At 40.6% G+C, this 14,687-nt stretch overlaps 1 protein-coding gene across 1 annotated transcript in view; it reads left to right on the plus strand.

Moving 5' to 3' along the window:
- The window catches only part of GNB1L (G protein subunit beta 1 like), a 43,204-nt gene that overhangs the window by 13,596 nt on the left and 14,921 nt on the right, over nucleotides 1-14,687 (plus strand). Inside the window, exons 4-7 of the mRNA XM_081339350.1 lie at nucleotides 649-777; nucleotides 1,807-1,969; nucleotides 11,179-11,277; nucleotides 14,405-14,620. Of these exons, the coding sequence (XP_081195476.1) occupies nucleotides 649-777; nucleotides 1,807-1,969; nucleotides 11,179-11,277; nucleotides 14,405-14,620 (607 nt within the window). The remainder of the gene's footprint in view (nucleotides 1-648; nucleotides 778-1,806; nucleotides 1,970-11,178; nucleotides 11,278-14,404; nucleotides 14,621-14,687) is intronic.

The following is a 14,687-nucleotide window of genomic DNA, read 5'->3' on the forward strand; positions in this document are numbered from 1 at the left end:
GGGAGTTGAAGTCCACGAGTCATAAAAGAGCCAAGGCTGCCTACCCCTGACCTAGGCCTAGGCCGCTTTATGACTCGTGGACTTCAACTCCCAGAATACCTGAGCCAGCCATGCTGAGGGGAAATGGAGAGGTTTCCAAGCTGAGCCATGCTGGCTCAGGAATTCTGGTTTACATCATTATCCTGACAAGTAGATAATGGTAACAGCTTTCCATGCGGCTTTGGCGTATAGTCATGCTGGCCACACGACCACAGAAATTGTCTTCGGACAACGCCGACTCCCTCAGCCAAAGAACGGAGCTGAGCACTGCTCCGTAGAGTCAGACACGACTGGACAGGGGAAACCGTTACCTTTACAAATACAACCATGCGGTGTTTATATTGCCACAAATACGGCATTTTATTTTACAAGTGATCCCGTCTTTAAGTGGTTTAAAACCTGTAACAAACACACAGAAACATCAAAGGAACTACAGGGGTCTTTCCTTTAAATAAGAGATGTATGTAATTACCTCGTCTTTTTAGCTTCTCGCTTTTTTGACAACTGTGTCGAAGATCGGTTGTATTAAACACTTGAGTCAGAAGGTCAAAATCAGGGTTAATTCTCATTTGTTTATTTGTTTATTTATTTATGTTGGTTTTAAAACAGATCTTCTAACGGGCTGATCCATATCTGGAATCTGAAGACACGGCGAGCCTGTAGTAGCCTGAATGGCCACGGTGGAAAATCGGTGTATTGTGTGAAAACGTTACCCGACAAAAGAAATGGACTTCTTAGGTGAGCCTGTGATTAACAAGGCGTAATTAAAGTTTGGTAGCACTGATGATAAGTCGTCCTCCTAACGTATGGCCACGACTGAGCCCAAAATTTATGTGGCTAAGTGAAACATTTGTTAAGTGAATTTTGTCCCGTTTTACAAATATAGTTTTGTTAATTTTTTTTATACGTGTATTTCTGAGTATCTTCTTCACTAATACAAATTAAATTCCTGATCCCTAATTCTTTTCTCTAACCGTTGGTAAAACAGGCCCCAAGTTTGAAAAATATTCTGTTTCTTCTTTTTCTTTCAACCTTAAAGTAAGTCTGTCCATTTCCGTACAGTCTAGTATTTTTTTTTAAATCATTTCTTCTTCTGGTGGTGTTTCTTCATTCTTCCAGTATTGTGCAAATATAATTCTTGCCACTGTTATCACATGTAAAATCAAGTATGTCCTTTGCTTATCGAGCTTTTCTGGCATTATACCTAATTAAAAAAAAATCAGGATTATAGTCTTGGTCAGGGTAGGCAACCTTGGCTCTTTTATGACTTGTGGACTTCAGCTCCCAGAATTCCTGAGCCAGCATGGCTCAGCTTGGAAACCTCTCCCTTTCCCCTCAGCATGGCTGGCTCAGGAATTCTGGGAGTTGAAGTCCTTGAGTCATGAAGGCTACAGTTCTGCCATGCTGGCTCAGGAATTCTGGGAGTTGAAATCTATTGCCCTAATTCAGGGGTAGGCAACCTGGGCTCTTTTATGACTCGTGGACTTCAGCTCCCAGAATTCCTGAGCCAGCATGGCTCAGCTTGGAAACCTCTCCCTTTCCCCTCAGCGTGGCTGGCTCAGGAATTCTGGGAGTTGAAGTCCGCGAGTCCTAAAAGAGCCAAGGTTGCCTACCCCTGGACTAGGTGTTTCTCTAACATTTTTTCTAGCCAGGTGTGAAGTTTTGTCCAATATCTCCTTGCTTTAAGACATGCTCCCCACATAGGATAGATAATAAGTACCTGGTTTATGTTTACTTATGTTTAAGTAATAATTTTGATTGCCAAAGTCAGGGCCGTGACCAGAACATCTGCCTGTGGGACTTATCTGAAGGACGGAACGTGGTCACTGAAACTCTTTTCACCGACAATGTTGGGTTCTGCAAATGTTCCCTCTCTGAGGTGACGGAGAAACGGTCCCTCCTGGCCACCCCATGGAAAGGGTTAGAAGAGGTGAGTCATTCCTCTCTAAGATGTATCTTCTCTGCCTTGCGTGGTGGCCAAGTACTCCCCAGATGTTCCTTTGAGCTTGGCCCCTGGCAAGGCGTCATGGGAATGGTATTGAAGGCATCTGGAACGTTGCTCAGGTTTCATAAATTGGACGGTGGCAAATATTGCTGGATCAAAGGACTTATGGGAGAGGCGACATCATCTTTGACGGTGGTGTTGGGGTTTCTTGAGCCCAGTTTTAACCAGGGTTTCCCATCTGCATATTTGTAGTTAGGTTGATCTTATCTGAGATGGGGTTCTGAGCCCAAAACACGTTTTATCGCTTCGATGCACTTAGCAGTTGATATACTGTAGAATCTCCTCTGTTCTTATGTGATGAATTGGTCATATACTAAGAAAGGGTGGAGTTGCTTTGGAGAATCTGATGAAGCATCAACAACTTCTGGAGGCAAGCTGTTCCACTGGTTAATTGTCCTCACTGTCAGGAAATTTCTCCTTAGTTCTAGGTTGTTTCTCTCCTTGATCAGTTTCCATCCGTTGCTTCTTGTCCTGCCTTCAGGTGCCTTGGAGAATAGGTTGACACTCTCCCCTCTGTGGCAGCCCCTCAAATATTGGAAGCCTAACTATCATGTCTACCCTAGTCCTTCTTTTCTCTGGACTGGCCATGCCCAATTTCTGCAGCCATTCTTTGTATGCTTTACCCTCCAGGCTTTTAATTGTATTAGTTGCTCTTCTCAACACTTTGACCAAAGTCTCGACATCTTTTTTGTAATGTGGTGACCAAAACTGGATGCGATCTTCCAGGTGTGGCCATACTAAGGCGTTATAAAGCGGTACTAATTCTTCACGTTATTTTGATTCTATCCTTCTGTTTATACTACCGAGGATTGTGTTGGCTTTTTTGACTGCTGCTGCCGCACACTACTGGCTCATGTTTAAGTGATAAAGTGTTAGGCATATGGTGTTAGCCTACAATGTTGGGTTGAAAATATATTAACCATAATGCTATGGCTTTAAGAAGTTAATTGGCCAATGGGTGTGTAAGTGTTCTCATGGCCATAAGAGGAAGCTAGGAACGTAGCTTCTTTCTCTCTCTGAATTCACTGATCTCTACTGTTACTGTTTTTGCTCTGCTGTTGGTTTACTACTGTTGTAAACTTGAACTGTGTATTGACCTCTGGACCGGTAAGAAGACTTTGTATTTTGGATTGCTACTTGGACTGTTTATTTTTGACTGTGCATTTTTGTTTTTACACCACCTCAAAGTAAAATACTTTTTGCTTTTAGAACTCAGTGTATTTCTGTGTGTGATTTTTACTGCTCTCAGTGCCCTTCCTTGTCTGTGCAACTCTTTGGTAGCACAAGGAGACCTCTGCACAATAAATTCCTTAACACTGGTTATGGGCCCAGGCCTGTACTGAGAGTAAGTACACACAGTATTCCTAGCTGAGTTTGTATTTGGTGTAAAATGGCACAGGAACTGTTGTCAGGCATCTCCTGGATAACCCGGTTGGATGGGACAAACTATGTTTCCTGGTCCACAAAATGCTGCTTGCTTTTGCGCAAGGAAGGACTATGGGCTGTTGTAAATAACCCACCAGATACTACTGCTTGGGATCCAGATGACGAAGAGGATGCAAAGAAGTTAGACGACTTTAAACGAAGCAATGAGAAAGCTCTTTGCATTATTGGACTAACACTGAATGACCAGCAGCTTGTCCATATTCGTGGTGAGGAGTCTGCTGCTAGGTGTTGGGATATTTTGCGAAGGCTTTATGTTCGTGACAGTGTGGGTGCACATATACACCTTACACGTAAGCTGTTTAGGGCTCGTCTGCAGAAGAATGGAGATATGCTGACCCATTTAAATTACATGAAGGCAACTTTTCAAGAGCTTCATGAAAAGGAGCTGATTTTTTCAGAGTTGCATCAGGTCTACATTATTCTGTCATCTTTGGATGAGAGTTATGATGAGTATGTTTCTTCTTTGGAAGTCCTGACCAGAGAGGAACTGACATTGACTAACATTACTGGGAGACTGCTGGAAGAGTCCAGAAGAAGGCGTGACAGAGACCAGCTGAGAGAGACACAGCCACAAGAGGAGCAGCAATTTACCACTGCTTACAACGTCAAGAAATGTTATTCTTGTGGGGCTAGAGGGCATATAGCCAAATTCTGTAGAAAGGGAAGAAAACAGAATGTGAATAGCAGTGGGAAGGCTAAGAAGGGCATTGGTTTGGCTATTTCTGGTGAACCAACATCCAGAAACAATGAATTGTGGGTTGTTGATAGTGGGGCTTCACAATGCATTACTAAAGTGAAAGAGAGGTTTATTAATATGAAAAACAGCAACCAATATGTTTCACTGGCCAATGGTTGGAAGATGAAGGCCTCTGGTGAAGGTAATTCCTATTGTCCATGCATTGATGAACAGTTACCTATGTTATATATACCTAAACTAAGATTCAACTTGTTATCTGTAAGGGAATTGGTTAAAGTTGGGTTTGTGGTAACATTCAGAGGGGAGCAATGCACTATTGAGAGGAATGGAACCTGTGTAACTGCTAATTTGAAAAATGGTTTATTCGTTCTCACAAGTAACCAGGTTAGTACAGTTAAAGCTAACTCAATATGTGAGAACAAGAAGCCACATGATGAATGTATACATTTATTGCATAGGCGGTTAGGGCATGTAAACTTTAACTCACTACGTAAAACAGTGGAATTAGTAGAGGGAGTTAAACTGAAGCCATGTAGTAAGTATTTGAATTGCAATGCCTGTAATCAGGAAAAGAGCAAGGCAACTCCTGCAAACAGGATAAACGGCTTCAAAACAACTGTACCTTTGGAAGTTGTGTTTGCTGATTTAATTGGACCCATGAAACCAAGTTTAGGAGGGTCATGTTATATTTTAAGTATATTGGACCACTACTCTAGATATGGATTTTGTTATCTGCTTAAGTCAAAGGCAGATACTTTCCAACAATTTGCAAACTGGCTGAAGTTCGTGGAGAGAAAAACAAAGAGAAAGGTTCAGTGCATAATTACTGATAATGGTACTGAATTTACAAATAAGTGTTTTGTTGATATGCTACAATCAGCTGGCATTGAGCATAAACGTTCAGCCCCTTATAGGCCACAACATAATGCATTTGTTGAGAGACGTGGGCAAACGTTACAAGCCATGATGAGAACGATGTTAAGAGATTCTGGCTTAACAGATAGACTGTGGGGGGAGGCAGCAAAATGTGCAAACCATGTTCTGAATATAGTTGTTAATACTTCTACTGGTAAAATACCATATACTATATGGCATGGTAGAAGACCAAACCTTGATTACCTGCACACGTTTGGCACCCCAGCTTGGGTCCACATTCCTGCACAACTCAGGAGTAAAGGCCAACATAGGGCTAGGCAATTATACTTCGTAGGTTACGAAGCTAACCATAGATCCTATCGTTTCTGGGAACGAGGCACAACTAATGTATATAACAGTGCTAGTGCAAGATTCCTTGAGCACGTTGGTTGGGATAGGTTAGAGCAAGTAACTGTTAATACTGATCCTCTAGTGTTTGAGGACTCCTCTGATAACGTAACTAGTAATGATAATACATCTCCTGTAAATATAAAAGATGAAGAGGAGATAGGGGAGATAATAGATGAATCAGAGGAAGGAAAGGAGTCAGAAATTCAAAGCCCTGTAATTCTTTGGCGTTCAATGCGTATCAGACATCCACCTGATCGCTATGAAGCCAGTGTAATATGTCAAGTTAGTTCAGTACCTTCTAACTATGATGAGATCAGGATGTATCCTGAAAAGGAACAAGCATCATGGAAAGCTGCAATGAACAGGGAGTTGAAGTCTTTGCAGAATCTTAAGGTTTATCAGAAAGCAAAACTGCCACCTGGTGAGCAAGCTATAGGTTGTAAATGGATATATAAAATAAAGAAGGGAGTAGACGGAACTATAACCCATAAGGCACGTTTGGTTGCACAAGGTTTTGCCCAAACTACTGAGGATTATGACGAAGTGTTTGCACCCAGTCTAAGGGCAACTACTTTAAGAGCAGCTTTAGTATGGGCGGCTAAAAACCAATATATAGTTAACCATGTAGATGTTGAAACTGCATATTTACATGCTCCATTGCAACATACTATTTATTTAAGAATACCACCAGGATTGACCAGTGATAGAAACCATGATTGTTGGGAATTAAAGAAAAGCCTCTATGGATTGAAACAATCAGGCTATGAGTGGAACAAATGTATAGTAAATGAGTTAAGTGCATTAGGTTTTGTAGCCAGTAATGCTGATCCTTGTTTGTTTAGAAGAGAACACAACGGAGCATTATCTTTTCTCTTATTATTCACAGATGATATTGCAATAATAACAAAAACTGAGTTAGAAGCACAAACTATCATTTCAAGATTGCAAAATAAATTCACAATTAGAAATCTTGGAGAAATAAGCCACTATTTGGGGTTAGATATTGTGAAAACAAATAGGGGTTTTAAGGTGTCGCAAGCCAGTAAGATATCTCAGTTATTAAAGAGATACAACATGGAAATGTGTAAACCAGCAAAAACTCCGATGGCTATGGATTTTAAGGACACTAATGTTGAGAGTCCTGTATTTGATAAGACTATGTACCAATCTTTGATAGGAAGTCTTATGTATCTGAGTAATTGGACTAGACCTGATATTTCTTACTGTGTAAATCAATTAGCTAGGTACAACAATAATCCAACTGTTAGACACTGGCAATCAGCTAAACGGGTATTAAGGTATTTGAAGCAAACTATTCACTACTCGTTATATTTAGAGCCAAATCGTGAGTTAATCCTTACTGCATATGCAGATGCGAGTTTTGCCTCTGATTCAAACAGTCGTAAATCTACCTCAGGGTTGGCTGTAATGTTGGGTGATTCTTTGATTGGATGGAAGTCTATTAGACAAAAACACATAAGCTTATCTACAATGGAGGCTGAATTTTCATGTTTATCAGTGTTATGTACAGAACTGCTAGTGTACAAACAATTATTGTTAGATATGGGTTTAAATGTAAATGATCCATTTATTGTGTATGAGGACAATCAAGCTGCGATAAAGATGGCTAATAATGCTGCAGTAAGAACAAGATCTAAACATACTGATCTTCGTTATTTAAATGTCAGACAATGTGTCAAAGATAAATTAATACAGTTAGAGTATTGTCCATCTGATGTAAATATTGCAGACCATTTTACGAAGGTACAAAGTGCTGTGAAACACAATGCTAATTGTGAAAGAATGTGCATAAGATTGTAAGAGTTATATATTATTCTACCCAAAGGGGAGAATGTTAGGCATATGGTGTTAGCCTACAATGTTGGGTTGAAAATATATTAACCATAATGCTATGGCTTTAAGAAGTTAATTGGCCAATGGGTGTGTAAGTGTTCTCATGGCCATAAGAGGAAGCTAGGAACGTAGCTTCTTTCTCTCTCTGAATTCACTGATCTCTACTGTTACTGTTTTTGCTCTGCTGTTGGTTTACTACTGTTGTAAACTTGAACTGTGTATTGACCTCTGGACCGGTAAGAAGACTTTGTATTTTGGATTGCTACTTGGACTGTTTATTTTTGACTGTGCATTTTTGTTTTTACACCACCTCAAAGTAAAATACTTTTTGCTTTTAGAACTCAGTGTATTTCTGTGTGTGATTTTTACTGCTCTCAGTGCCCTTCCTTGTCTGTGCAACTCTTTGGTAGCACAAGGAGACCTCTGCACAATAAATTCCTTAACATAAAGTAATCAAAAATTTGGAACAAAAAGAAGCTCCATAAAATCCATAAAAACCTGGAAACCTCCTTAAAAACCAAGCCAAGGCACTTTGAGGCTTATGATTAACGTGAAGACTTAATATGTGTTCACACTTGGCCATTACCCAAAATAGATTTTTCCCCCCTTGAAGCAGGTTCTGTCTATGAATAATACGATCTAAGCCATTTATTTGTTCCTGATTGCGCTAAAACTGCCAGTTATGAGCTACACGCATTTCTCTTGCCAATTTGCCAGAAACATGTTTAAAAAGTCTTAGAAATCTGGAAGAAAAAAAAGAAAAGAAAAGGAATGCATATTCTTGGGGTGACCTGTAGCCACAGAAGTACCTTATTAACCCCAGGCAAAAGTAAAAACATTTTTTTCCCTAGGGGAAACCTCCTCATGGTTTTAAATTACGTGCTAAGTAGGATATTACTTTTCCAAAGCCCGACAGCTACGTGGGTGAAGGTTCTCTCAATCTAGTCAAAGATGCTCATGCCATAACTTGTCCACTGTTTGAACAAGCAAAACTAATGTGTGATGTGGTTAGGGTATGTCAGACTGGGACCGGGACCATATTTGTGGCCAATCTCAGCCAAGAGAAGTCCAAGAGAAGACTAGAACCATGTCTGAGGCCAATCTCAGCCATGAGAAGTCCAAGAGAAGACCAGGACCATGTCTCAGGCCAATCTCAGCCAAGAGAAGTCCAAGAGAAGACGAGGACCATATTTGAGGCCAATCTCGGCCAAGAGAAGTCCAAGAGAAGACCAGGACCATATTTGAGGCTAATCTCAGCCAAGAGAAGACCAAGACCATGTTTGAGGCCAATCTCAGTCAAGAGAAGTCCAAGAGACATCAAGGACCATGTTTGAGGCCAATCTCAGCCAAGAGAAGACCAGGACCATATCTGAGGCCAATCTCAGCCAAGAGAAGTTCAAGAGACGTTCAAGAGAAGACAAGGGTCATGTTTGAGGCCAGTCTCAGCCAAGAGAAGTCAAGGACCATGTTTCCATCCAATCCCTGCCATGAGAAGTCCATGAGAAGACATGGACCATGTTTAAGGCCAGTCTCAGCCAAGAGAAGTCCAAGAGAAGACAGAGACCATGTTTGAGGCCAATCTCAGCCAAGAGAAGACCGGGACCATGTTTGAGGCCAATCTCAGCCAAGAGAAGTCCAAGAGAAGACCAGGACCATGTTTGAGGCCAATCTCAGCCAAGAGAAGTCCAAGAGAAGACCGGGACCATGTTTGAGGCCAATCTCAGCCAAGAGGAGTCCAAGGAAGGAAGGAAGGAAGGAAAGGAAGAGAGATCTGAATGGTAGTAAAAAATAAATATGGCAGCTTCTTCCCCTATTCTTCTCTTCAAGAAAATGTACAGTCGAATCGGACAGCACATTTCGCACTTGGGGCAGCTCCTCTAAAGGCCTCCAGCGCTGTTGACTTTCTGCACATCCTTGGTCTCAGCTGACTCTCTTGGTGGTTCCAGAAGGGGAATCAAGCAAGAACAGGACCAATTTGATTCTCTCTGAGATCCGTTCCTTGGCCTCTTTTCCCTGCTTCAGCTCAGCTTGCTGTCCTTCATGTTGAAAAAAGTGTCAGCAGTAAATTATAGATGTGGGGCGTCCTCTCTCTTCCCCCCCCTCCCTCCCACGTTCTCTCTCTCTCTCTCTCTCTCTCTCTCTCTCTCTCTCTCTCTCTCTCTCTCTCTCTCTCTCTCTCTCTCACACACACACACACACACACACACACACACACACACACACACACACACCCTCTGCAGGAACTGAAATACAATCCACAAACAGTTCCAACTGGCGTTTTTTTTGTATTCTTGAAACAGCTTGGTCTCGTTCTTTTTGTTCTCCCGTGGGGACAGCAGGGGCTTCGGCACAAAGGCGGAGGGTTAGTTTTGAAGGTTAATTTTTAAGTGGTGTGTTGACTGCAACACGCTGGGTTGGCAAGGCCACCCTCTAGCTACTCGGTGTGCAGCCTCAAAAATTGCATTTCAACGAGCAATTATTAATTATTATTATTATTATTATTATTATTATTATTATTATTATTATTATTATTATTATTATTATTATTATTATTATTATTATTATTATTATTATTATTATTATTATTATTATTATTGGATTTTGCATTTCAACGAGCGTGGTTCCCCCTCCCCCCGTATAAGTGCGTAAAGCTGGGAAGGAAGCCAAGGAGGAAAAAGCAATGGGAAGGGGTGGGAAAGTATTGAAAGAAATATTGAAGTGAATTAAATTTTATCGAGCCCCTCACTCGTGGGGCTCCTTCTGTTGGGGGGGGGGTAGCCAATGGGTTGCGTGAATGCATGGAGTCATATGCCTTAATTGTCAAAAGCGGGATGAAGCACAGTTTTATTTAGAGCTAGGGTCTTCCTTAGCTTTTCAGCTAAGATATTTATATGTTACTTATATGCAAGAGTGTAGATCTATCCCTATGTTGTATCTAGTATGTTTAAATGTGTGTTATGTATGTGTACGCTTTGAGAACAAGCAACTAAATTTCATTTTTAATGTGTGACAGTGTACCCACAGTAAAAATTGACAATAAAGGTTTGTTCTTTCTCTCTCTCTTTATATGTGTGTGTGTGTGTGTGTGTGTGTGTGTGTATCTCTATCTCTCTCTATTTATCTCTATCTCTATATATCTGTCTGTTTATATCTGTCTATCTATATCTGCCTGCCTGCCTGCCTTCCTACCTCTCTCTCTATCTATGTATCTATCTACCTATCTATCTTATCTACCTACTTTCTATCTACCTACCTACCTACCTCTCTCTTCTCTCTCTCTTATATATCTACCTCTATCTAATCTCTCTATCTTATCTACCTACCTACCTACCTCTCTATTTATCTATCTCTATCTATTTACCTATCTATCTACCTACTTTCTACCTACCTACCTACCTACCTCTCTCTCTTATCTACCTCTATCTATCTAATCTCTCTCTCTTATCTACCTACCTACCTACCTACCTCTCTATTTATCTATCTCTATCTATTTACCTATCTATCTACCTACTTTCTACCTACCTACCTACCTACCTCTCTCTCTTATCTACCTCTATCTATCTAATCTCTCTCTCTTATCTACCTACCTACCTACCTCTCTCTGTCTCTATTTATCTAACTTATCTACCTACCTACCTACGTCTCTATCTATCTACCTACCTACCTGTCTCTCTATTTATCTATCCTATCTATCTATCTATCTATCTATCTATCTATCTATCTATCTATCTATCTATCTATCTATCTATCTATCTATCTACCTACCTACCTACCTACCTACCTACCTCTCTATCTTATCTCTCTTTCACTCTACCTACCTACCTATCTTTCTCTCTACCTACCTCCATCCATCCATCCGTCCATCTGTCAGGTTCACGTTCTGGAGCTGCCATCTAAGACACCCATCTGTACCTTGAAGGCAGAGGCCGATGCCAAGCTGGGCCTGCCCATGTCTCTGAGGATCTGGCAGGTAAGCCATGAGAAGCTAATTAGAAAACTCTTCCTCTGCGCACAAAGGGAAGGCCAGAACTCATGAATCACTCTTTCCTCCAAGTAATATTTCTCCCGGGATTGTCAAAAGCAATCAACTAATTATGTTCTTAAAGGCAGGAAAGGGAACCGGGAATCTCCTTTGGCAAACTGCCGGAGCCATGTTTCGCAAATCCGGGAAGTCCTCGACTTACGACTGTAATTCAGCTCAGAATGACCGTCATATCCTGCCGGTTGTTAATTGGGTCGTCATGTGACTGGCCTGATTTTGTGACATTTTTTGGGGGGGGGGGTTGTTAAGCAAACGTGGCAGTCATACTGTAAAGTCATACTGCTCTGGTTATAAAACAAACACATGGGTTCACAAATATATATATATTGTTTTTTTAAAAAAGTTTTATTGATATTCTAGTTTTACATTTAAATATTTAAAAAGCAACGTGGCGGCTGAGTTAATTGATAATTCAATAACATACAAATATCTTTAGTACAAGTCTCAAACTATTACATTAAATATTTCCTCTCTTTTCCCCTTAGTGTTCACTGTCTCATGTTTAAACTAATACAATTCTTATTATATCAATTAAATAAAAATAACTTTCTTACACTGATCAATAATTTTTAGTTTAGACCTATCCTGGCTATTTTAACATTCAATCTTTATAGACTGTCACTGTCCTAACTGGGTTTTCCCAAGTTTTAGTTTCCCATTAATATTTAAACTTAACATTTAATGTTTATCATTTCCAATTTTTAAATAACCACAGTTCCCTTTATCCCAATTCATCACAAAATCTAATACTCAGGATACACGTCTTATCTATTTGAATATATTCTATTTCTCACCGTCTTGCAAAAAATATTATATTGGTTTTTAACATGGGTTTGCAAACTCATTAACGACACAGGTTGATTTGCAGCCGTTCGTTTAGCGATGGGTTTGAAGTTATAACAGCCCTGGGGGAAAAAGGGACTTCAAACAGGTTCTCACACCGTGACTGTCACAACATCGCCGGGATCACGTGATCAAAATTCGGGCACTTGACAACTGGCGCGTATTAAAGAAGGTCGCAGAGTCCCCCTGGGGGTGTGTGTGTCACGTGATCTTTCATTTGGCGACCTTCCGACAAGCAAAGTCAAGGGGAAGCCAGATTCGTTTAACAATCTAACTTAACAACTGCAAGGTCGTAAGGAGTGTGTGTGTGGGGGGGGGCAATCTCACGTAACAATGGACATTGTCATAAGTCAAGGACTACATCGTTCGCTCTCCAGTTCTTACATGCATTTTCTTAAGAACAGTCCCGGTTGCAAAACAACTTTGGGAAGGGAAGACTCTCTCTCTGTGTGTGTGTGTGTGTGTGTGTGTGTGTGTGTGTGTGTGTGTGCGCGTGCGTACACATGCAAATTCAGCCTCGCCCAGTTGGCTGGAAAAGTGTGTGACTTTGCCTTGGAGGACTTGATGGGTATCCAGACAATCAAACATCCTCCTGTAAAGCAGGAAAAATCAGTCAGCCTGCCTGGAGCCCAAACAAACTGAGAGCATGGCAGCCGTGGTGCCGTACAAGCCATAAATCGATATAAAAAGGGAACAACCGAACAATCGCACACTCATCAGCGTGTTCTGTAGCAAGCTGATCCCAAGGTCAGCCTGGTCCAGTTATAGGATGGTGAAATGGTGAAGGAAAAAAATAGCATGGATGCAGAAAAATAGCCACAGATATGGGCTATTTTTAATTTAGGACTACATTTCCATCACTAAGCAAGACAGTTGTTAAGTGAATTTTGCCCCCTTTACGACCTTTCTTGTCCAGTTGTTAAGTGAATCGCTGCAGTTGTTAAATTAGAAACACAGTGAGGTTGTCTTCCCCATTGACTTTGCTTGTCAGAAGATCGCAAGAGGGAATCACGTTAGAGAAAGAGAGAGAGAGATAGTAGGTAGAGATTAGAGAGAGAGATAGTAGATAGATTAGATATGATACAGAGATTAGAGAGATTAGAGATTGAGATAGAGAGATTAGATATGACACAGAGATTAGAGAGAGATTAGAGAGAAAGATAGTTGATAGATATAGAGATAGACAGATAGATAGAGATAGATATAGATTAGATAGATATAGTTGACAGAGATTAGATAGATGTAAATAGAGATAGAGATTAGAGAGATAGTTGATAGAGATAGAGATATAGTTAATAGATTAGATAGTGATGATAGATTATATATACACACACATACATACATATATATATATATATATATATATATATAACATATATATATATATATATATATATATATATATATATATATATATATATATATATATATATATATATATATATATATATGTATATATATATATATATATATATATATATAACATATATATATAACATATATACACACACACACACACACACATATACACATACATGTGGTGGCTCAGTGGGTTAGGACGCTGAGCTTGTCGATCAGAAGGTCGGCAGTTTGGCGGGTCGAATCCCGAGTGCCGCATGACAGAGTGAGCACCTGTTACTCGTCCCAGCTTCTGCCAACCTAGCAGTTCGAAAGCATGTAAAAAAATGCAAGTAGAAAAATAGGGACCACTCCGGTGGGAAGGTAACAGCGTTCCGTGCGCCTTTGGCGTCTAGTCATGCCGGCCACATGACCACGGAGACGTCCTCGGACAAGCGCTGGCTCTTCGGCTTTGAAACGGAGATGAGCACCGGCCCCTAGAGTTGGAAACGACTAGCACGCATGTGCGGGGGAACCTTTACCTTTATATATATATATAAAGAGAGAGAGAGAGAGAGAGTTGATAGAGATATAGTTGATAGAGATATAGTTAATAGATTAGATAGATTAGATAATAGATTAGATATAGATATAGATTAGATATTTATTTATTTATTTATTGTATTTATAAAATAAAATAAAATAAGATATAGTTGATAGATAGAGATTAGATAGATGGATAGATAGATAACCTTTATTGTCATTTTTTCACTGTGGGCACATTGTAACTTCCAGCGGTCACTAAGCAAACGGTTGAAAGGCGAGGACCCCCTGTATTTGCCTTTGTTCTATTTTGCCTTCTATGTGCTCTCAGCCCAGCACTGGCTCTCACCCTCACCTCCTGGCCGGCTACGAGGACGGATCGGTGGTTCTGTGGGATTTGTCAATGGGCCGAATGTTGAGTCGGATCACTTGTCATCAGGAGCCGGTCATGAGCCTCGACTTCGATTCAGAGAAGACCAAAGGAGTGTCCGGTTCCTCAGAGAAGAAACTTTGCGTCTGGAGCCACACCGGGCTGGAGACCTTACAGGTCAGTCTCATAGCCCTTCCTGTATAGCTTTTTCTTCATTTGGGGGGCCCTCACAGTTTGATAAGAC

The sequence above is a fragment of the Vipera berus genome, assembly GCF_964194415.1.
Source record: "Vipera berus genome assembly, chromosome: 14".
NCBI lineage: Eukaryota > Metazoa > Chordata > Lepidosauria > Squamata > Viperidae > Vipera > Vipera berus.